The following is a 24,174-nucleotide window of genomic DNA, read 5'->3' on the forward strand; positions in this document are numbered from 1 at the left end:
ACACATTTTGTAGCAAATTGAAACTCCAATGGAACGATAGAAACTTTTGCATGCATTATTTTTGTTGTTTTTGAATGAGAAATCTGACGCATCTTCAACACAGAAGTACATTTATTCAGGTCTTAATACATTAATATTGAACAAGTTACATATTCTTATTGATTGCAAATCACACAGCAACATTCCAATTTACTCCTGTATATGAGTTCAATGTAACAGAGCTTTATTTTTAAAATATGTATTGGGAACTCTTCCTCTTTTTACAAGGATATATGAAAGTAAAAGTGTGATATCTCTCTATCATAAAATTCCAAAAATAATTGTCCAGAATTTTCTCTGACAGAGTAAATGTTTTGTTTTTAATTTAAACAATTCAATATCTCTTTCCATCTATTTGAGTAATTTGCTTTTTGATGCTATTTTCTAAAAACGTTATCTAAATACAAGAAATACAACAATGTCAGTTTACAAAAGCTTAGCATATTAATTACTGCATCATCTATTTTCTAAATAAACTTCATTTTTTCCCATATAACTATTTGGAACATAGAGTTTTGACAACAACAACACCATAATATCTCACAGCGCTATGTTACAATAAAATATCTCTGTCATAAGTTCAAAGAAAATGAAAAATATAACAATAGCAACATAAAATTAAGGAATACAATGCATAGATTCAATCATTTAAAAATGTAAAGATATAATTTACTTAGTATAGCTCTTTAACTTTAGAGTGAATCCTGTGACACTGACTACATGGATTCATTACAGTTTATCCTGGCTTGAGTGACCGGCACAAATATATATAAATCTGAACATATCACATGATAAAAATGATCAATATATCACTATGACTTCAAAGGCAAATTTGGCTATAGTACATTATGGCATGTTTGGGTAAGAAAAGGCAACACCTGGCACAAAGCCAAACAGCAGCTTCTTAAACAGCCTTTTGAAATGTTTCAAAGAATATCTATTTTTTCTTCTTAAACCTGCCCCGCTCGCTAGCTTTCTTAGAAATCTACGTCAGCAGTGTAAGATCAGGTGCCATTACTGCTCTGGAGTACACACATTTTCATTTCAATCAAACACTCAAACTAATTAAAGAGATTTCCCCTGGTCATTACTCCAAGTCATTAGTGCTTGAATGAAAAATCGCATACTCAAGAGCCCTTGGCAACGTGATCAAACACACGCTGATATATGTGGTTTCTGGATAAATCATGCAATTAGCATTAATGTAGAGTAGTCAGATTCAGTTTGTTATTTTTAAACCAGCAAGACTTCATTAGGAGCACTCATGTCATCAGACAGCATCTTCACAAAGGTAAGCCACGATCTTGTACACAATTTGTGACTCAGCATAAAAGTTCACTAAAAGGCTGACAAGCTCATTGTTAGTACATCAATAAGTGGGAAAAGCAAGTCAGAAAATGCAAATATACACGCTCAATAAAATACTTAACACTTAGTGGCGCTTTTCAGGGGCAAAAAAGAATCAAAATAGACATGTTAAGATGATTTGAGCTATGAAGTTACATGTTATATTTATGTAATGAGACTTGTAGATGGGTAGAGGTAGGAGGGGCAGAGTGAAAGTGGAGTCTCATAAAAAGCAGTAAAGCTGATCCAACTTATAGCATTAGACAGCTTTTTGGACACAAAGGAATCACATTCCACTAATCTAAATCAGTCACACTGACCTTATGAGACAGAAAATGTAAAAACAAAATAAGTTCTGAAACTGAACAGGGGACAGGCTGGATACTCACAGTGTCTTTGAGGACAATCTCTGTCTTGGACTCAGCATGCAAACTTTCAGTATGAAAACAACAGCAGCACTGACAAAACATTTTACCCAGCGACCTGCCTTGACCTTTAAACATTCACAGAGATGCGAAGCGTTCAGAAAACCTTAGCGATAACAATGTACAGTCACTCATTTCTTCATGACTTTTAAAATCAGAAAAGTGGGAGCTTAAAAAAAAAAAATGCACCATACTTTTCTTCAAAACTGCTGGATTTGAGTGTCTTCTGGACCGTAGACATTTACAATATAAAACCCTTCAAGCTGCAGACGACATCTCCTTTGTTAGGCACAATAAATAGGCCCCTGTGGTATTAAGGTTCAGAGTGACAGAGACTCAGAACATTTCTAAGTGCAGGTTCTGCACCAGCATATATCTATAATAGCCACAAATAATTTAGATCTCAAATATATACTAAATCCAGTAAACATCCACTACATCATTTTAACATACATTCTTAATGTATGTACAATAAATCAAAAAAGTGTGTTATAATTTTTACAGCCTGATAGAGAAGAATCTTCAAGCACAGATCTGTCCACACATGTGTTTAAAAGAGTCCAATCCAGTTTTCAACGTGAGCTCATTTCTGCTGCCTTTCCGCTCTGTAAACAATATTTACAGTCTTAGAAAATAAGAGGCCTGATTTTACAAACTGTATGATGACATTAAGTATATTCAGGCAATAACAAAGTGAGTCATTTTGTAACATCATCCTTGAGAAGTCTCTCTCTCAGTCCACAAACCCATGATCCAGATTACCTTCATAATTCTTCTGTAATGGTTAATAATTATCACTGCACTGTACATAGAAAAGTTTGATTGTGGAAACACAGTAAACATCATGGGTTGAGCTTGTGCACTTCTACAGATTGTGCTGCTGCTGATGAGATGTAGTTGGCAGTGACAGAGACACAACCACAGTATAGCATCTGTGACCTTTAGTAAACTAGAGAGGTGTGTTTCAGTTTGGCTCTTAGTTTAAGGCAAAACATGTTTGGCACTTAGTTTGTAGAGGATATTTTATATTTCAAAAAAATAATTCAGATGTTATCTTCACCAGTTCCGGGGCTCACGCTGATCACGGCCAGTGTCAGTCTGCAGAATTTATCCCAAAATGTTGATGGTAGAGCGGCTGGAGTTAGGCTGAGGATTAAACATCCTGTCATACACTTGTTTTGTGTCAAATTAGTTCTGCGTGTGCCTTTTACCAAAAGAGCAACAGCACATCTACCCTGACACCCAGCTGTGTGTGGTGGTCTTCACTCCGTGGGGGAAACCTTGCTGGGTCACCATTGGCTCGAAGTTGAAGTCCAGGGAGTCCCCATCCATCAGAGTGTCATGGAGCACCGTCTCCATGTCGAACTCAAACTTCTCGATGGACATGTCGTCCAGGTCGCTGGGCAGCTTCTCCGGGTGCAGGGGCTGTGGCATTCCCTGTCGGCCGTATCCGTTGGTGTTGAGGGGGCAGAAGCCCCCTGGCATGCCTCCCACACTGAGGTGGCTGGAGAGACCGTAAGGCATCTGCATGGGGCTTTTGACTGTAGGCAAACGTGTGTTGCCCCCACCGTGGCTCAAGGACATGAGCAACCGGCCATTCATAGCTTGTGACGTGACCGGGGCCTGGCTGTGCACATTATGGGGGTGAGGGTGAGAGTGACCGTGCGGATGTACACTCCCTCCTCCCATCAGTTTGGATGCATGCTGGCTGCTGCTGTACGGCGGCAGCATGCATCCTCCGCTGGACTGAGACACCACGGTGTCCACTGATGGCATGAGGTCTCCGTGCTGGTCTGTGTCTGACGTCAGCAGCTCCTTCAAGAGCCCTGCGGGGCAGCTGTACTGACCCATGCTGGGCCCGAAGCTGGGCTTACTCTCAGGCAGCGTCTGCATAGACATGGACGACATGCTGTTCATTCCTGCTTGGCCGTACACACACTTGCGGTAATCCTGCTGAGGCTGCGTGGCCATGCTGGGGGAGCTGTAGGCGGGGTACCCAGGGCTCGGCTGCATCATCGGAGAGGGGGAGGACTGGGAGGATCCGGGGGTCGTCGCCCCGCCTCCAACCTGGGAGTTGTTGGGCGATAGCAAGTTAAGGTTGTCCAGAAGGTTCTCCATGACGTTCGCAGAGCTGTGTCCTAGAGAGCCCGTCATCTCTGTGAGACTGGGCAGCGTGGCGGTCATCTTGGCTCCGGCGGCTCCTGGGTAGCCCATGTGTACGTCTGCATCCCCGAGCTCGTCCTCGGGCATGAAGGGCGACAGGCGGCCGCTCAGAGTGCTGGCGTTGGAGCTGGTCCGAGGCCTGAAGCTGTTCCACGCATCAAAGTCGTCGTTGCTGTGGGAGTTGGGGCTGCCGGGCCACTTGGAGTAGGAGCCGGGGCTGTCTGCGCCTCCGTCAGGTCCTCCCTGAAGGGACAGCTAGGGGGGGAAAGGGAGACTGTCAGTGTACCGATAGACATACGGTATTTTATATGCCAGAGACGTGTTATCAGTGTCACATATGTGTATGTCAGACGTAATTGGAAAAAATTCATACTAAAAATAATCTTAAATAGACAGAGAGAGAGTTTAGAGACAAAAATAAAACTAAGTCCTGGTTAAAAAAGTTAAACATCAGCTAGGTAGTACCACAAAAGCCTGTGCTGGATTCTCTATGTCTTTACCTTTTTCTTAGCTGCTCTTCCTCTGCTCTTGGTGAACTTGCTGTTGTTGTCCATCGAGGCGGCTCTGCGCCGCGGGGACTTGCCGCTCTTCCCCCCCTCCGGGTTCAGCATCCACCACGAGCTCTTTCCCGTCCCCTCATTCTGGACACGAATAAAGCGGCTGTGCAGTGACAGGTTGTGTCGAATGGAGTTCTGAAGGAAAGGAAGAAAGCGAGAAGCAGGGTGAGTACAAGCAGGGAGATGTGTGTGTGCCCTTTTTCAAAAACACCTCAGATCTGCTTTAGCATACAAGTGCAAATCCATCAGTACAGGTGGCTCTCTTAAAAAAAAATGTGGCTTGACAGGTAAGAAAGGGGGGAATTTAAGGTTACTCAACAATCGAAAGCCAAATAAGCTCATGTGCACTCACATACGCAGTACTTTTACTCCATGAGCAATACATCCAGAAAGAACACAGTTTACAGTCAAGTATAATCTTATCTCCAAATATACTCTATATGCGGGCCTTTGTTTCCTTTACAATAACAGAGGGGCCCATTATAAAACACAATTAAACCAACACTCACATTTCACCTGACTACGTGTCTTGTCTGAACCAGGACTGAATCAAAGGGGGGAAACAGACTAATCTTTCCTCCTTACAGACACATTAATAGTGCGCTCTAACGTTGCTTAGTGACGCCCCCAGTGGAAAAACTAATTTTTGTGCAGGAAGCTAGTGAAGCATTATTAAAACAAGGCAAACAAGAGCGGGAATATTGGGCAAACGTCTGCTAAGCAAACCACAGAAAGTGAGACACTATTTCTGTCCTACTTTACTGGAACACTTCACACTTCATTTGTTAATATTTTCAAATCAGAACAACCTGTTATTAAACTGACTATTTACCCTCATAAAGTATTTACACTGTGGCTCTGTATCGAGTCAGGGCCAACATGCAGTAATAAGCCCTTTGTCAGGACATTACTGTGCATGCGTAAAGCTTGTTGTTTTGGAAGAAAGTCTGGAACTCCCAGTGCACACACATGCAGAGCGTGCATAGTGGCCAACGTCATCAGGCCTGTTCCTGCTGTGAGTCACTGCTTCACATCTGGTTCCCAGTCTGCCCTCTGCTCTGCCTTCACCTCTGCTTCTCTACCACCACTCATTCTTGAAATCTTTTCATTGATAATTATTTCTCGACTTTAATGGTTTGTTTAGTTTATAGCTTACTTTTCCAAGTAATTTCTTCAAACTTTTCCTATTTTACGATAATATACAACACAAAAGAAGAGCAAATTCTTACACATGAAAAGATAGAAACAGTGGTGGCAATGTAGCCTTTTTGCCTAATAAAGAAGGAATTACTGTACTTCCATAACATTGGTAGACTTACATGAGACAACTATAAAACATTTAAAAAGAGGAAGAGACTGGGATATCCAGCTTTTCAAGTCTCTGGTATTCAAACTCTTGAGAAATTACATCCTACATTTTCAATAACAGAACTTAATATTGTAGTTTATCATATCCCCCTTTTTAATGACTCCACTCCACAACTCACCAACCTCTCTGTGTGTGTCAATTGTAAGTGTAATTTAACCCTAGTGACATGACGATGACATCATCAGGGCCATTTTCTCAAACTATGGAAAGCTCCCTCTTGAGTCACAGAGGACATTATACAACTGTTTGAGGAGAGCAGTCACGAGTATCTGGACCATGAGTGGATGCATGTGTCCTACTGTGTGCTGCAACTACTTTCCTCCATCTCTTACTGCTTGTCACTGGAGGACCTCAGGCACTAGGGCACCAACGGGCTGTCTGAAAACTGGACCTTCACAAATGAATGAAACTCTGAAGCCAAATGACCTGACTGCCTCAGCCAATCGTCTCGGGGCTGGTTTGCATGATCTGAAGGACATGACAGCCCTTACCTGATTAGTCTAGCAAATGCTTGCCCCCCCACCTCCTCGTGCAGATCGGTAGCTATGACAAAATGCGGGGATAAAAGTCTGGTCATGAGCCTCTCTTTCCCATGACTGCTAAGAGTGCTGGCAATTTCAGCTGTGCTGCAAAAAGCAATGACTGCAATGTGAGAGCAGACGCCGGGATGTCCTGTAACGGCCCTATATCTTCCTTATGACAGGAAGGAGAAACTTGCAGCTAAAGTCACTTTAGAGGGTCTGTTTTCTATGGCTTATGTCACAGGCACTGGTTGTTGTGATGATGCAGAACATAAAAAAAACAGGTTAAAGTCTTTATTTAAGTGTAGGAGTACACATGAAGGGTTATCAAAACTGTTCTGATGGGAAATACCAAAAACTCGGCAGAACTCCGTGTGGGAAGTGTGGCTGAGCGTGTCTAGTTGGGCCAATGGAAAGAGTGCCTCCCACTGTGTGTGTGTGTGTGTGTGTGTGTGTGTGTGTGTGTGTGTGTGTGTGTGTGTGTGTGTGTGTGTGTGTGTGTGTGTGTGTGTGTGTGTGTGTGTGTGTGTGTGTGTGTGTGTGTGTGTGTGTGTGTGTGTGTGTGTGTGTGTGTGTGTGTGTGTGTGTGTGTTTAAGAGCCAGCTCATGTTTTTAGCTCAATGGCAGCAGTGGAGTATGGTTTTGATCTTGTTGCTCTCTCTACTGCAGCCAGTCCTATCGACACGCGATTTGAAATGAACACACGCACATGAACACAGTCATACACTGAGTGACACTAACACACTCTTGGACATGTATGAATGAAAAGTTAGGATAATAGGCCTATTGTATTGTGTGTTTCTTTAAATTAATATATGATTTAAAAGTTTCTTCTACAGAATACTTTCTTTCTTTTGGATGCGGCGACTTTATGTGACATTGATATATCTCCGGCCACAGTACACAGGAATCTTAACAATCCAACTAATCACTGTGTGCAAAGTTCAATCGTAATCAGAGCCGACTTGTTAGTATCTCTTAGGAAACAGTAAAGGCAGGATTCCCAGCCAGGCAGCCATCACAATCAACATTCCTCAGCAGGTTACAAAATCCCCTTCTACCGTGGCTCAAGGATGGTCCTATCTGGTGTTGTCTAAAAATATGACGACATTGTCCCATCTTAAAAGTAGAGTTATTTTGTTTTTTTAAACAAAGAAAAGACATTAATACAGTGTTGGAAAGAAAACAGAAGACTGTGGACAGACAGTGATAACTTTTTGTTGCACTGAGGAATGTAATCATAAAAAATGTTGTGAAAACAGGCAGTAACTTGACATTACTCTGTCTCTGAAAGCCAGAGGTCATAAAAAAAAATGTTTTCTCTGTTCTGCCTGAACCCACCACCAGGAGCAGCAGCTCCATTTTCTGAGTCAATAGAACAGAGTGGCGCTGGCATAACATGAGGAAGTGACCACATGAAAGAGGACTGTGACAGGAAACAGAGCTGACTTCCTGCCTCACAGGAAACGCGGCGGTCGTGAGGCAGAGTAAAAAGGCATGGAATGCGAAAGCCGCAGCGCCGTGAGCCAACTGGACACCACAACCCCCCTCCCTCGCCCCCCACGACCAGAGAGTTTATGTTTATCTCTGATGTCATGCATACTATATTTATTAAATGGAAGTAATGTTCGCTTTGCCGGGGGACCGCTGAAACTGAAATACGTGACTGGATACGTCATGACTCAACAAGTGGCTGCAGTATGGACGTCTGGGTGGTGTGTTAGGCAGAAGGAGAATGTGTTTTTTGAGTCTAGGCTATTTAAGAAATAGAGAAAGAGAGGTTGTGTGTGACAGAGTAGGCATGGATCAGTACACACTGTGCTGGTATAAACTCCCTTACTGGCAGCGCTGCTGAAAGGCCACAGTGTTCAGTGCATCACCCTCTCCTCCCCTTCCTTCTCCACTTCTATTACTCCTGTTTTTTTCACCTCCTTTCATCTCCTCTCTGCTATTCTCTCCTCGCCTTTTATCATCTTGTTTCCTTGTCTTCTACCAATTTTAACACCTAAAGTATATCTCCTCATCTTGTTTCCTTAGCCTCATCCTTCCTTAAAGTATCCTCTCCTCACACATTTTCCGTAGCAAAGTACCTGCAGAAAACTAGAGAAACAGACAGATGCCGACACACTGACGCGGGTTCTGCATCTGCAGGGTTGTCTCTTAAATGTCAAATCGGATAAAAAATCCCCCAAAAGAGAGCTACACCTCCTACTTGCAGGGCTGCTTTGAATCGAGTGAAGCCACAAGTGAAACCTCATCTGCACAGCCTGTACAGCTGTAAGTATGAAGCATCTGCAACAATGCTCCATCCTCACAGACTGAAAGCTTGCAGCAGGTTTAAACTCACACGGCAGCAGTTCTCTACGAGGTTTCACAAACATTTACCAGAGATAGGGAACCGGTGGAAATGAAAAATGTGGTTTCCCTGCACTATTTCCACTGAACTCATTAGAGAACCGGTGCTGTCCTCAACACACTCCTTCACCTTTCATTAGCTTTGTTTTGAAAGTAGTTAGGTAGGTGTTCTGTTCTAGCACTGTAACTAGCTATTTTCTGTGTAATGTCTGCGGCTATGAAGAGAACAACCTATAGAGCATAAGGCGCAGCATTTCTAACCACTAAAGTAAGTAGCCCTAAAGCTGTCGCATGGTCATGTCTGGAGCTTTGTGCTGAGTCTGGCTGAGTTAGAGCAATGTGGTTCAGACAGAAAACCTGTAAACCTGTTATTAGCCTAACACCAGCTCAGCAGGTCTGCCCGCTTAACAACAGCATAAGGCTGAGCACACAGCTCCAGGTGAGGTGGTGGGGCGACAAGTGACAGGGAACTACTACTCACTGGGATCAGAGAGTATTCAAAACACACACACTAGGAGGGTTTTCCCCTTCATGTCAGATGCACAAAGTATTCTGTGATCCAGAGAGCGATTACAATAGATTCCAATAGATTATGAAAGCAGGTTTACCTAAGGTGGCACATTGAGGTTAACTGGCAGTGGAGGCCGATCAAAGTGATAACACCTCCAGCTAGTGGAAGCTTACATGAGCAAGAGGGAGTATGTAATGTATATTTTATATTGTCAGTTCTGCCTGGTTGTTTAATGGTGGGGATTTCTTATTTATTGGACATAAATGGTCAATGAAGACAAGGTCAAAGGACTTTCTGACCCCAGTTCCCAAAATGTGCCGAATCATAGGATGTTAAGACTTGGGTGTTATGGTTGAAGCTGATTTAGCATAAATAACAGTATTTATACAGGGGGATTGTTTTAGTGTTGTGTTTGATGAAAATGAAAGTTGACTGTTGTGTACTAAAAAACAAACAAACATACAGAAAATATAGAGTTACACCTTCACATTACCAAATTCACAGAGCAATCTGAAATAGATTGTGATGACTTCATGTGTTTGCTGTTTGATAAGTTATCATCAGCACCAATATTGAACTGGTCGGGGATAATCACTGACCTATTTACTAAAGTCAATAGAGCAATGACCACAAAAGGCAGTGGATATAAAAAGCAGAGCACAGGAAATGTGAAGCCTCGGGCATTTTTTTTTATTATTTATACCCTTGGGTTCATTAAAAGAGTCCGGAAAAAAGAAAATGATTGTTGTCATTAATGTTGCGTAGCAGCGAGCAACACAGCACAGCGCCGTAGGTTGTACTGGCTGTGAACAGATAAATGTGTCACTGTTAACAGTGGTATACCAATAAGCCTCTTTAACCACAATTTCTATTTTTTGAAGCAGACCCAGATTAAAATAAAAAACTGACCCTAGGACATGATTCAACCAGAAATAGACCATCGCTGCCCTTTCCCTCCATCCCGCCCCATTCCTAGTCTTCTATTCCTCCCTTGTCCTTTTCACATGCTCCTCTGGGACATCATGCACATACACTTCTGGCCACAGCTGATCACACACTCAGGTTGCAGCAAAAACTGTCCCTTTCTTACCCGCTGACGTCAACTTTCAATCATTCAAAATGGCATAGAGAGTGGAGGCCAGGCCACATGCAGAGCGCTTAGAGTGGAGTCCTTCAAATTCAATTTAGAGTTCTACTGTATAAGCCCAACTAGGAGTATTTGACCTATAAGAAAGTACCTTACCAAAATTACCATTGTGACACACTGAGTTATATGACCATCATAAAGCACAGATGGAAAGGCAGAAAACACCCGTCATGCAGAAGCAAATCTGTCTGCAAATGTATTTACTGACGGCCTCTTGGCAGGACTCCTTTTCACAATCCTTTGCAAGGAATCTGAGTGCAACCAACCGCCCTCCCCCTGAACACACACACACACACACACACTGCTGAACTTGGAAGCCTGAGCGGATGATGATTGGTTTAAGCTTAAGACTGATCGGTCTCACAAACGCTGGAGACAAATGATAAATAGTCTGCGAGTGGTTAAGCGCATAAGGCGAGAAGCAGCAAAGCCACTGACACTCCAGGATCATTCATCGCCGTATGATAGTGTGAGACGAGTGGTGGAGTGGAGGGGCTATTAGAGAACTTCCTGCTGCTTTGTATCCGCACAGGAAGAGCTGGCCAGTCCTGATACTGATCCCACTGATGCCTTTGGTTTCTCTGGTGCAAAACACAGCAGAATGAGGCCATGCTTGGTGCAATGCAAGGGACTGGCTGAAGCAAACATTGGGTTAAGAGCCACCACTTCCTAATCAAAACTCTGTAGTCTGACTGGGCAAACAAAAGTAAAAAGGAAAGAGGGGGCCCTTGTCCAGGTAGGCTTTTCCAGCAGGATTACAATGGAGGATAACGTTCTTACTGTACATTGTAATACAGTTCCCCACTTATGATTTGACCTCATTATGTATCCAAGCAAACACAAATTGGTAAGAGAATAATTAATCTTCTGCCATTTCCTCTGGTTGGGCCAAGGTTTGACATTTGGAGTAATTGCTTAGAGAAAACATTGCTGAATTACACGATGTACTGAAGGGTTATTGATTGAATAAAGAAGGCAGAGTTGTTTGTGTTTGTTAGCTGCAAACCTTAAAATCCAATATGACTTTTGCTTTTCTATTTTTTTGTGTCACCAGGCCATGTAGAGAAGGCAAATTCCTTGGCAATTACCATTTACTAGAGTATTGCAGGAGAATTGTAGGGACCAGTAGTTATGAAAAAACAAAACAATAAAGAGTTTATCGCTGATTTATCCTATTCTCAAGCTATTGACAGGCTAGGCAAGCTTCACCATAACTAGACAAAACGATATATGTTTATTTCATAACAACGGCCAAGTTCTATTTTTAAAATGTTACCTTTTTCATGGCACTTTAATACAAGAAATAAGAAAATGTGGGATGTAATAACTCCTGTCTTCAAAACATATGTTTAAGGTTTTGTTTCGTTGCTCACCTGAAAAATTAACTTATTTTAATGCTTAAACTTCAAACACCACTTCATCTTCAACTAAAACTCTCAAAACATTTAAAGATATTTGAGGATTCTTAGTAGTTCTCTTTAGGAAAATATTATTAAATGCTAAAGGGAAAAACATGCATGTTGTTATATTGATGGATTTGCACTCTCCTTACTGTCATACACTGCTCTAAAGGTTAGCTGCATTAGTGGCGAGTGACCAACTGAATGATTCACATTGCATTTTCTATTTACTTCAGACTATACATATGCTGTTTATGATAACTGCTACACATACCTTTAAATAATGTCCCAGCAGCATGCTAACGGCAATCTGTGTTTACATGCTGAGCCCTCTTGTGCTCGCTAATTTCCTGACTCAGAATTAAGCAGCACACAGCTCATGTGTACAGACAGGGACCAGGTTGTGCTGGCTAAGCTTAACATGCTGAAATATGTGCATGTGTTGCTATGTGCAACACAATGTGAGTCTGTAAGTGCACAGAGCTGTGTCTGTGGAGCTGGGGTATTTTCTGCCTCTGATCAGCAGAGCGGCTGGGCTGGGCCTGCTCTGCTGGGATAAAGATGCAGTGTGTGGAGCACTGCTGGGTGCCTGTGTAACGGCCTGAGCCCACCATGGGAGGAGTGTTAGGGGGTTATATATAAACGCCTGTTACCCCAGTTCAACCTGGCAAACATGGGGGTATCCCCGGGCTGTTTTTATGGTTGTGTGTTGATTCCATCAATAAATCTCCATACGGCTTCAGAGCTGAGAACATTTATCATTAGTTCATTTATTTGATGTGTTGTTTTATTACACTGCAAAGCACTGACATAAATAAGTGCAATTATAAACTGTACTCGTGAAAAACGGCCAACACTGTTTGTAATTGGTTAAAATTGTCAAATTGAATAAAAACGACCACCCACGCTTTGAATACGGACTGTTTTCGTGAAGCTCTTAAACGCCTTTTTCTGAGATCCTCCCTATATGAATCCACATGATATTATTTATAGTTTTTTTATAGTTTTTTTCTTCAATTCAAATGTACATGTACTAGTTAAGAATAACCATTTTGTTCAAAAAAGAAATAGGAACAACCTTCTTTCCTTTAAACTCTCCCTATATGCATAATGTCCATGAAGCCATTTGTACGAGTGCACGTTGGGCTGTAATGCACTTACCTGTTTGCCGGCTCTGAGCTAACATGACTCATGCTCTCCCATGGAGAAAACAACTTAAAAGAAAACCTTATGAGACGTAGTAGAGCCATTACAGTCCTTTTATCACAAAGTAGTTTTTTTCTCCTTCGATGGGCTCATTAAAAAAGATAATAACATCAGTCATCACTACAAAGATATACTGTATATGTGAAGGAGTGCCAGGGGATTTTATTCTAGTAAACTAGTGTTTTAACAGAATCTGTCGACTAGATAGTGGCTTGGTTCCCTTTTGCACATTTGTCTCAAAAATGATTAGCAAAACACAGTTTGTTTAGCAAAAGCATATTATTCTGTTTAATAGTTTAACATATATTTATTTTTAATATTATCGCCCGTGTCCTTGTTATATAGCATTGTTGCTATCACAAGTCACAAAATCAATATATTGTTAGTGTGTTACAATGTTAAATAAAACATATTTTGTGAGAGTACAGCTGCATTGTGCTACTGTATTAATATCTATACATCTATAGTATCTATCTATTATTTTACGGGCTTAAACAAGTCCAGGGATTACTTAGATAACAAAATGGTTGTTGGTGTTATGATTTTGAACTTGTAGATTGAGCTGTATGAGCCGCACAACATCCATATCTCCTCAAATTAATTCAATGAAAAAAAAGGTATCAGTGGTGAAGGACAGTAGATATGAAGTGTGATATTATACAAGGGCACCAAGACCTGCACTTGGCACCCCAGAGGCACTACTATCAAGCTGGCACCAGTACAGGACAGGAGCCACACATGAGTAAACCAAAGTCTCACTCCAACATTTACTTTGGCTCTATTCATCTGACGTCATGCAGTTTTATTTAGCTGATAACGTCATGTGAAAACCACAATATTTCAATATGACAATTCAGAGAATATATAAGAACAATTTAGAGTAACGATAAGCAATCACACTGATTCCTTTTATTTCCCAGCCCTGAGTAATGCAAAGCGGATGAATTTAAAGAAATTAAGTATATACTGAAAGAGGAAGAAGCCACAGAATCTGCTGTCATGCTCAGTGTTGCTTCCTCCACTAATGACATCAGTACCCTTCTGCTGCATACCTTGTACTGCTTTCAAAGCACCCACTTCCTGTCAGTCATGGGCATATATTTGCATCTCTTGAAAGTGTGTGTAGCAAGTGGAGGAAGAGAGAAGTAATAGATTCTAGAGAAGAGATAATTAATGCAATGATGGCAGACAACATAATGGCATAACATTCATAATGTGCAACATTAAATTAACAATGTTTCCTGAGATCCCATGATTCAGGTTTTTTCTCTCAAGAAGGATGGATTGTATCAGTAAGAGTTGGGATATGTAGCTACAGTAAGGCGATGCAAAATTGTCATTGTAATTGTAATATTCCTGACATTTAGGTAAACCTCTGTGATAGCGTGTGGCGCAGTGGATGGAGCGTTGGTGTTTGGATCAGTGGGTCACAGGTTCAAACCCCACTGCAGTCAGCATGTCGTTGTGTCCCTGAGACACTTCACCCCAAATTGCTCCTGTGGGGATTGCCCACAGTATTGAGTATGTAAGTCGCTTTGGATAAAAGCGTCTAACATGTAATGTAATTACAGGTTAAGATTAATCTGAATGAAATTCCAATGCCAGTCTCTTTAAACAATGAGAACATTGATGAATGCATTCTCAACATGACCTCAAAAAACCCAGTGGCGCATTTCTTTAGCTCTTTATCTCGCCTGTCTTACTTCAATCAGGACATGAAAGACTCCTTGAGAGAAAAATGAGACTACATGTAGTTACATGTCCAATCTTCCGGATTGGCACTGCTGCACTTCCAAGAATCCAACACAGCCACTTGAAAACTTAAGATGCCGATCCTTGAGTGTAGAGGACAATATAGCAGTACCACGGAGAAATATAAATAATCTCAGGAAAGCTACATTTTGTCTGTCCCAGCTATCAGTCAGGATGATAAAATAAGAACATCCCAGGCTGAAGCAGTTATCTTACACTGGTACGCACTTTGACCTTAAAACAAACTATTAGTTCCCGTGACAACAGGAGCAGGGGACCTGCTGTTTGATGCACAGTCATAACCGTGCTTCTGATTAAAGTGCGCATTTAAATTTCCACCCATGCCAGCCAGCTACAGGGCTCTCGTGAGCACTCATGGATGTGAACACAATCGCACATGCATGAATGCATGTGCGATTGTGTGATAATGCCCGGCCAGTCTGACAGGCACCGTGCATAATCGCTTTAGGGCGGGAATTGCACAACAATGTGGGTCTGGGTAATGCCTGTGGTCTGGGGCCCTCGGCAGTGAGCAGTCCCGTAAAAGTTTTTGCTCTACTCACTCCCTCATTTTTTAAGAAAAATCTTTCTTTCACTTCTCATTTGAATGGCGAAATGATTCAAAATCAACACAGCTAGTCTTCTCACACTGTAAAACAAAGCTGCGTTCTTCCTGTTAATCCCAAAGGGACCATTTTCAAAAGGTTCTGACTGACAGGAAGTTGTGTTGGCAGAGAGAGCACAGCGTATTCTGTGAGACAAACTTCAGCGCCTGAGCAAACCCTCTGCCAAAACAGACCATCACGTGCTCTCGGCTCGCTACTACCAAATCCACACTGAGGTAAACAAAACAATCTGACTCATCCCCAATGACTGTTTACCTGACCGTGCCGCTGGATGTCAACTAAATGTAGTTTTCTACTCCAGAGCCTGCGTGGGCACCTCTCATCTGCCCTATTAAATTAGGCTTTACTCTCTGCTGGTAGCTTTTCTGTATATCACTTCCACCGGCTGTGCAGTCACTGGACTCTAAACTCACTGAATGATCTGTCCTCTGTTGCACAGCCAGAAAAAGAACCGACAAAACACTGGCAGGAGTGCTGCACGGTTGTGTGATGCCAGTATTTGAGGTGGGTGGAAAACACCCGTGTACACTCTTGACATGATTTGTTTGAATTCACTAAATGAAAGAGGCACTTTATTGTGGTTTATCCTGGGTTCTTTCCCGACAGTTAAAAACTCTTTAATAGTGAAGTAACCAGCAGTTGAACCAGCTGTGACACGAAGTTAAAAAAAACTAAGTATGTTCAACTTCATTTTCATGAAATAGTGCAGAGATCTGACAGTGTGTTGCATTTGGGATTTGTTTCCAAGCCCAAGCTCTGATCCAAGCAATTTAAAATTAAACTGATAATGTAGAATAGTGTGGATAACAATGATCAATATCATCTCTGAAAATATTAACATTCAACAGCTGTATGATGGAACTAAATGTTATTTTTCTGCAATAACAAGTGTAGAAAGTCATTACAAGGCATTTCTAACAATCATTAAACGTATTAATTAAAGGTGTTCTTGTTTCAGCTGTCTAAAATGATCATTGGTGGCTCAGATTGGTGGAGGCAGAATGTTATTTGATGCACGAGAAAACTTGACTGAGTTCTATTTGGCAGACCACCTAGAAAATCAACAGGCATATTAATTCACTGCTAAACAATGTGGTAGTTTAGTTCTGTGGAGCAACAAAAGCCTCAGTTTTAGCCACTTCAATGTTTAACTTATTGGTATGTTAGATGCATTCTACAGCTTCTGGGCACATTTGAGTGAAAAAAAGAATAATGTTTTGAAATACAGCAATGACCAAAAATCTGAACTTGTAAAGACTTTTAAACTCAGACAGACAGACAGACCGACAGACCGACAGATATGATCCCCTGTGTGTGGTATGTGCCCCTCAGCTTCTGTTGTGGCCTGATGGCTTCGTCCCATGGCATTCTGGACCATACTGTTGAAAGTTTACTGTGAAACAATGAACCAGAGAGCCCAGGCACATGGAATCAATAGTCAATACTTGTTTGAAGTTGGATTAGTGTGGCTTTATAGCTACGACGTGGCTAGATCCGTAAATAAACGTGTGCCACACACAAGCAGACGTCAACATAATTTGATATCTCAGCTGAGCCACGTTGACCTGCTTCTTGCCTCTTTTATATTTCAGTCTGTTGAGGTTTGAGTCGTTAATATTCTAACATTTCCTTGGCAGTGGGAATGAGAGACAGACAAAGACGAGACGTAAACAAATGTGGAGCGGGTCAGAAGGACAACATGACGTTGTGAAATCATGTGTGGGGCTAATAGTTTCACACGATTGCAAAATCAAAGTTTGGAGGGGAACAGTAACATCACTTCAAACATGACAACAATTGTAGGCAGTGTAACAGCTTATGGATTAGCATAACATGATGATTATTTGAGTAATTAATAAAAATGACAAACATTTACTGTTACTTCTCAGATTCCAGAAATGTATTTGTTTTATATAAATGAAAATGTAATAGTCTGTGTTTTAAAATTTGAAGATGTCACTTTCGGTTTTGGAATTTCAACTCAAAATGTGTCCATTTAAGGAAATAAATAATCAATATGTTTACTAATAATAAGAAAATAATCATTGTTGCTGTCCAAGTGTCTATCAAGAAGTCTTACACAGAGAGTTTACCAATACTCACAGCTGCTGTACGACACTGTGTAAGAGGCAGGGCCCTAGTTCATCCCTATGGCAGTGGCTCATTGGCACATGAAGCCAAAAAATGTTGACTTCTGAGTATAAAATGACCAGATTGTTTCACATTCAAGAACCCATAGAGCACACTGGCGTTTACTTCAACCCCGCCTCCCAACAGTTCTGCCTCAGGCTCTATCACATGTGAACGACAGCACTAACACTTGTAAGGAGATACTGGATTAAAATCAGATGGGGAGAGAAGGAAAGTCATGATATCACACCGCATAAAACATTTAAAATAAAGTATAAAAGCCTGTGCAGGAATGTTCCTTGTGTTGGCCTGTCTTTCTGTCTGCCATCGTGTCTATGCATCTGCCAGCAGCAGGGCTTTAATTATGAGGCCCAGGTTACACACAAACACACACACAGGAGACTAGCGTCCCACATATCTCTCACACAGTGCCTCACAGTTCCGCTGACTAACCAGTGGCACCAGACTTTGGCCTGCGGCTCCCTGATTCCAGTAAATGTCGTGTTATGCAACTCCTAACAAGTGTCACCCAGTCTGAACTTAGAGCATTCTGGGTCTTGGCAGCTCTCTCTCTTTTTCTTTCCTTATCTCTTAATTTTTCTCCGAAGACAGTAAGTGGTTAGCTCCTTGGAGTTTGACTGAGGGGGGGAGGCAGTGACTCTACACTAAGTGTGCCCTGCTTTGTGCACAGGCAGAAAACCAGGAATTGAGAGGCAGGAAATGGGGAGGAGGGTGAGGAGAGCTCCTCCAGCTCTTTGCCTGAGAAACACAGCTGCCCCTCATGTCTTGGGGCAATGCCAAGGTTAGAGTCCTCGAGGGGGGTGAGAGGTGTGTGTGTGTTGGACAAGTAGGAACAGGAGGACTGCTGTTCTTTCCAGTTCCCTGTCCTTCTTATACACACTCAGACACAGAGAAACACACAGTTTCTGATCGGTAATTAAGTGCAACCAGCTTTGTGATAAGTAAGGAATTAAACATCTCAGCTTCTGTATTTCTTTAAGCTTTATTCCTAGGGTTTACAGGGAAAAGAACATTTAAGATAACACACAGCAATTACACCTCCACATGTATAAAGAACAACAACAATGTGTCAACAAGGTACACCATCTCAAAATAAGCTAATAAAACAAAAACAGTAGTCTTATGTGACTCAAAGACTTAATTACTGATCAATTAAGCTTAAAGCAGTTATAAATACCTTCAATGGAATGATCAGGTACAGTAGGGCTGGGCAATATTTACCAAGAGGCAACATAAATAAAATAATTAAGCTACGCTATTGACAGCGATGTGGCGTTATCTTTGATGCCATAGCACAAGAAAGATTTCTCATAAATATTAATGCAACACGATTTGCATTCTGAATATAAATCACCAGAGGGAATCATAAGAGCCATTTCCTGTCCAGTATCCCACACCCATCTCGTATCCGGACCCTTTCGGTGATACCTGTAGTGTTTACTGTAAGACTGAAAGGGATTGGAGTCATCGGGTGCATTTACATGGTAACAACCCCGGTGTCACTCGCTCTACAATCAGCTCGGACCTGCGTGTTTGTCTGCACCGGCACAGTTTGTTTTGAGACCCGTGGGAGTGTTTACCAGCGTAGGTTGAGGAATTTCAGGTCAAGAGAGCGTCATGTACAGAGAAAAACCTCCGACCAAAATTGATCCCGACACTGACATCAAAGAGCACCTGAGCCTTCCAGCTCCACTGGCTGAAACCAAATATTTATCCTGTGGTGACGTATGTATACTACAGAAATACAAGGAAGAACTGATTTTTGGAAGCTATGCAAGGAAGTGTGCGTAGTATATCATAATGCAAGGGTGATATTTGAACCACATACAGTAATGCCATCTTATGGAGTGAAATAAGGAAGAAACCGGAATGGGACAAATATAAATAACAGCTCCGCAGAGAGGTTTGATGATACAGAATTTAGGCCATCTGTTCTTCTTCCAGTTGGACGGGCGTTCTGTCCAGTCCACTTTGAGAGATTCTCCAAGCTGGTCCCACCTGGCACAACTGTCCTCAAAATTCACACTGTCGCAGACGGCCTGAGAAGTGTGGAGGCTGTCATGACTCAGTTCTGACACGACCGACTGCGGAGGACTGCCTCAAACAATTACAGAGCATACAGCCTTAATCATAGATTAATGAAAACGACATGTGCTTTAGCCCGTTCCCTTCAGGAGAAGGAGACCCATCTGTTCAGAGAGATCAGTCACATGGACAAATGATCCCTGGTTAACTTAAAAAAGACTGCACTTACTGTTGAACATTCAGAGGGGCCTGGAAACCTAGAAAGCATTTGTGTTAAGACTTTTGTCATCCTGATTACCGTGTAACAGCACAGAAGAAGCCACCACATAACAATTACAGAACATGTATGGTTCTCTTTCTGTTTGTTTTTGTCGTCTTGAAGGTTGATGGAGTTAAAACCAAAGGTGGATTGGTTTTTTGGTTTGAATATTTTTGTCATTTTTGCAAAGTTGTCTTTGGAATGAGGTCACATTTTGTGTTTTCAATAAATCATGTTGTCTTAGTCGAGTCAAAATGTAACAATGCAGTCAGAGATGTAAACAATCTACCCTTGAGAATTTCAAAGAATATAGATGTCTCATCAAATTTGAAATGGAGAGATTTAAGGATATTACTACTGATTGATTAACTGTCTGGATTCAAGAAGAAACAACTCAACCAAAAACACATGTCTGGCCACTAAATTACCATTTCACATTGTTATCTTTCCTCAGCTTCTCTCTTGCCCGGCTCATCAGTAAATCGCTCCGAAGAGACAATGTGTGATAGCCCCCCTGTGTGGAACCGAAGGGAGCTCTATGAATAACTCCCCTCACAGCAATGAATGGCACTTTGCTTTCCCACAGTATTACTCAGTCTACACCCCCAACATGGCAGGATAAGCAGTGAGCCCAGGCGGTGGCTGAGCGCCTCTCTCCAAGCCTGCCAATCACACAATATCTGTCAAGGGATTGAATAATACTGAGAGACTTCACTGTTTATTAAGGAAGCCATTAATTAGGCCTTAATGAAGACTAACCAACATGTTCACAGTGTTTGAATCTATTGCATACTTGGCAAAATATAAATATTTACTAGTGTACATAATAATGCAGATTAACTCACAGTTAATGGTCTACATAATAATAATAATGACATGAGTACAGGATAATCATCCTATTTTTAAAGTCAACATCAGTTAACATTTTATTTATATGCTGCAACCTCACACTACTAACCCTCTGTAGGTGTTTTTTGCCTGTGATAAAATGTACATTTATATTTGTGTGAGTTGATATGGGTATAATGTTAGCATCTCATATTGACTTTAAGAACTCAGCAAATATATTGTTGTCCAAATAATCAATTTAATATGGTATCATGATGAAAATTGTGAAACTGTGCACCGCAAGCTACATCTTGGGATAAAGGTCGCTTCCCTTTTAAACGTACCCTAACCCTTATCACTAACCCACAATTGGCTTTTATCCTCAATTGGACAAGCCGTCCACCATGATTAACTGGTGTTTAGTCAACAATGTAGACACACACACACACACACACACACACACACACACACACACACACACACACACACACACACACACACACACACACACACACACACACACACACACACACACACACACACACACACACACACACACACACACACACACACACACACACACACACACACACACACACACACACACACACACACACACACACACACACACACACACACACACACACACACAAGATGTAATGTTGTGATCAGAAAGGACAATTCAAGTTAAAAGCACCATACACAGAAACCTGCACCTTTTAAAGTATCAATGTAAATCATGATATATTAACTATATATATCCACTATATGATTCATCCTAGAGGACCAGACCTACTTGAATAACATCACCACCCTAGCAACACATTTATCCAGTACCTGCTTTTTGTTTATTGTGGGTATTTCACCACACTCAAGGGTTTTTTCCACTCTCATTTTTCTGAAAGGGCTAGGTTTGACAGCTCAACATGAGTCTTGGGCTTGTTGTAAACACTGCAGTCAAATTGATGATTTCGGAGTGTGCATTGCTGTTGTGCTCTGTCAACTTTAAACCAGTGTAAAAAAAAAAGCTTCTTATTTTTATAGTGTTTTTAATCTGTCTATGTTATTCAATGTAAAAAAAAAGTCTCACTTGAAATCCTGTCTGACATGAATGTGTCACCTCTCAGCACATGACTCAACCATGGGAGCCTGCTCTGACAGGGGAAGACATAACCCCCCCCACAACTGCTTTACATTTCATCGGCAACCCAGACAGACTATAACGGAGGGAAGCCGTAATAAATCTCTCAATATGTGACTACAGGCTCAATATAATTTCCCGCTGAGAGAATAGACGTCATCAATTTATTGTCAGACACCACTGAAACTATTTGTCTCCAAAGGGAGGTGTACGCCCTTCAATAGTGTTCAGTGGGAGGGCCTGCCACACCACATCAGACATTTTAAGTCCCTTCTTGTGTAACACTTTGGACTGTTTCCAGGGCACATGAATGCTTTTGGTATCTCCTTACGACCTAGACGTCCAAACACAACTTCATTCAATAGTCTAATGTGGAAAACTGTGATTTAGCCTTAAAATCTATCATACATTGATTGTCTAGTGACAGCTGAGGGGAACTTTCTTGAACACAAAACTCACAGCAGTTTTGAAAATCACACGAGGGAAGCAATGAGGAAAAGAGGGTAGAGAAAAACCCTGTTGAGTCAGCAGACTCATATAAATCACATACTGCAGGGAGAAGTCAGATGACTGTCTCAGGTCATGGTAGCAACTGGCCAGTTTAGTCTAAATTGCTATTAACTGATGACAATGCAAGGGGGGGCATAAGACCATGCTGGAGCAAATGATTAACAACTTTACAGATACTTAACTCCTCATGAATGCTTTTTTGTAAAAACACTTGTGGGCAAGACCCTGTGCAATAACAGTGACAACCATAGATGATGGTGATAAACAATAAAGCTCTGATAAAAAAAGCTATATATTCACAGAAGACTATTCAACGCCACAGAAAAGCAATCCCTAGGGGAATATTACAGTGATACCACAGTAGATACAAACAAAATTGCATAAAGAACAATCAAGACCCTTTGAGAACTGCAGACACACAAACTGGAAAACTTGGTGCGAGAACTGGCACAGGCTGCTGTTTTATCAGGCACAAGCAGTAGTCATTCGCCATTCATGCTATAGATGACAAAGATTTACGCACACTGTATCTCCTGGATAAAAGTGCCAAAAAAGAGAAACGTACCTTCCAGCCTGCAGAGCTGTTGCTGTCTCCTTTGTCCTTGAAGTAAGGCACACTCTTCACCATCCAGTCGTAAATCTGAGACAAAGTTAGTCGGTTCTCAGGGGAACTTTCGATAGCTTTGGTTATAAGGTCTGCATATGACATATTCCCCCATGCGTTTCGCCGGGAGGAGCTGCTCTTTCTCTGGGCAGCGGCGGCAGCTGCGGCTGCGGCGGCCGAGGACGAGGAGCCTACCGGGGAGGAGAGCAGAGGCACCTGCTGCTGCTGCTGCTGCTGCTGCTGCTGCTGCTGCTGATGCTGCTGCTGCTGATGCGGGAGTTGCGGATTCTGGTGCTGCTGCTGCTGCTGCTGCTGCTGCTGCTGCTGCTGATGGAGCTGCTGTGGAGGTTGTTGGTGGACACAGTTCTCCTGACATTGGAAATCGTTGCACAGGATGACAGGCTTCTGCTCCGTGAAGTCCTCGGTCTCCTCGAGCAGGCTGAGGTTGTTGATGAAGTCGTTGCCGGTGGGCTCCTGCTTCACAGACGGCACCGGGGAGGACGTGTTGGAGTCGCCCGGGTTGATGAACTCCGGCCGGGGCAAAGGCCAAGTGCACGAACGGGGCCGCGACAGGGGCTCAAAATCCGGGTCGATTTCCACCAGGTGTGGCTGCTGGGCCGCTTCCGCCATGGTCGAGAGGTGACGGAGCCAAGTGTTACAATGTCATGTAAATGTGACGAACCTGTCGCCTGTAAAAAGTTACAACTTTGCCAATGAAATTCGATCGAATACAGATCAATTTGTCCGGGAAAATAGTCCTCCACCTAGGCGCAAAGTCTGCATGAAAGTCACATCCCAGCCGGTTCAATTTGTGTTAAAATAATTGAAAAGTTATGTTTTCTAAAAATGATTTTCCTTTGAGCAAAAGTTCTCTGAGTGTCCTCAGTGTGTTAACCCACTGCTTTGTTTTTGTTATCCAGTCGTACTAGTGATATTACGTCTGCGCCCCGTACAGCCTGTTGACTCTCTGCGTTGTACAGCATGTGAGGACTTACTGGAAGTATCAGCTGACGCCGCCCATATCGGATTGACACCAGGAGAGCGCCAATGAATGGCATCGAAAGAGTTGGAATAAAAAAAGACCTTGTTTTCATTCTTTCTGCTGCTGCTAACAGCCCATAATCACAAAGTGTAGTAATCTAAAGTATTGTTTATAAGCCTATAAAGTAAAAACAAATCCCAAATTAAAATGTTCTCAAACATAAGGATAATGCCTAGATGAATAGGGCAACATTTGA

The 24,174-nt window shown here is 42.0% G+C and overlaps 1 protein-coding gene across 1 annotated transcript; it reads right to left on the bottom strand.

Moving 5' to 3' along the window:
* Positions 1 to 93: 93 nt before the first annotated feature.
* On the bottom strand, positions 94 to 23,901 carry foxo1a (forkhead box O1 a). Its single transcript, XM_079679189.1, has 3 exons — positions 22,898 to 23,901; positions 4,475 to 4,666; positions 94 to 4,229 (listed from the first exon to the last, which is right to left on the bottom strand). Exons 1-3 carry the CDS (start codon positions 23,564 to 23,566, stop codon positions 3,042 to 3,044), a joined length of 2,049 nt encoding a protein of 682 aa, XP_079535315.1. The 5' UTR covers positions 23,567 to 23,901; the 3' UTR covers positions 94 to 3,041.
* Positions 23,902 to 24,174: the final 273 nt, after the last annotated feature.

The sequence above is a fragment of the Notothenia rossii genome (genome assembly GCF_949606895.1).
Source record: "Notothenia rossii genome assembly, chromosome: 4".
Classification (NCBI taxonomy): Eukaryota; Metazoa; Chordata; class Actinopteri; order Perciformes; family Nototheniidae; genus Notothenia; species Notothenia rossii.

What these genes read in the sequence shown, in the direction of transcription:
- foxo1a (XM_079679189.1), bottom strand. Translation starts at nt 23,566, where the DNA reads ATGGCGGAAGCGGCCCAGCAGCCACACCTGGTGGAAATCGACCCGGAT. An exon ending in ACAGCTCTGCAGGCTGGAAG is followed by an intron (nt 4,667 to 22,897) that starts GTACGTTTCTCT and finishes CCTTTCCTTCAG; the next exon opens with AACTCCATTCGACACAACCT. An exon ending in GAAGAGCAGCTAAGAAAAAG is followed by an intron (nt 4,230 to 4,474) that starts GTAAAGACATAG and finishes TTCCCCCCCTAG; the next exon opens with CTGTCCCTTCAGGGAGGACC.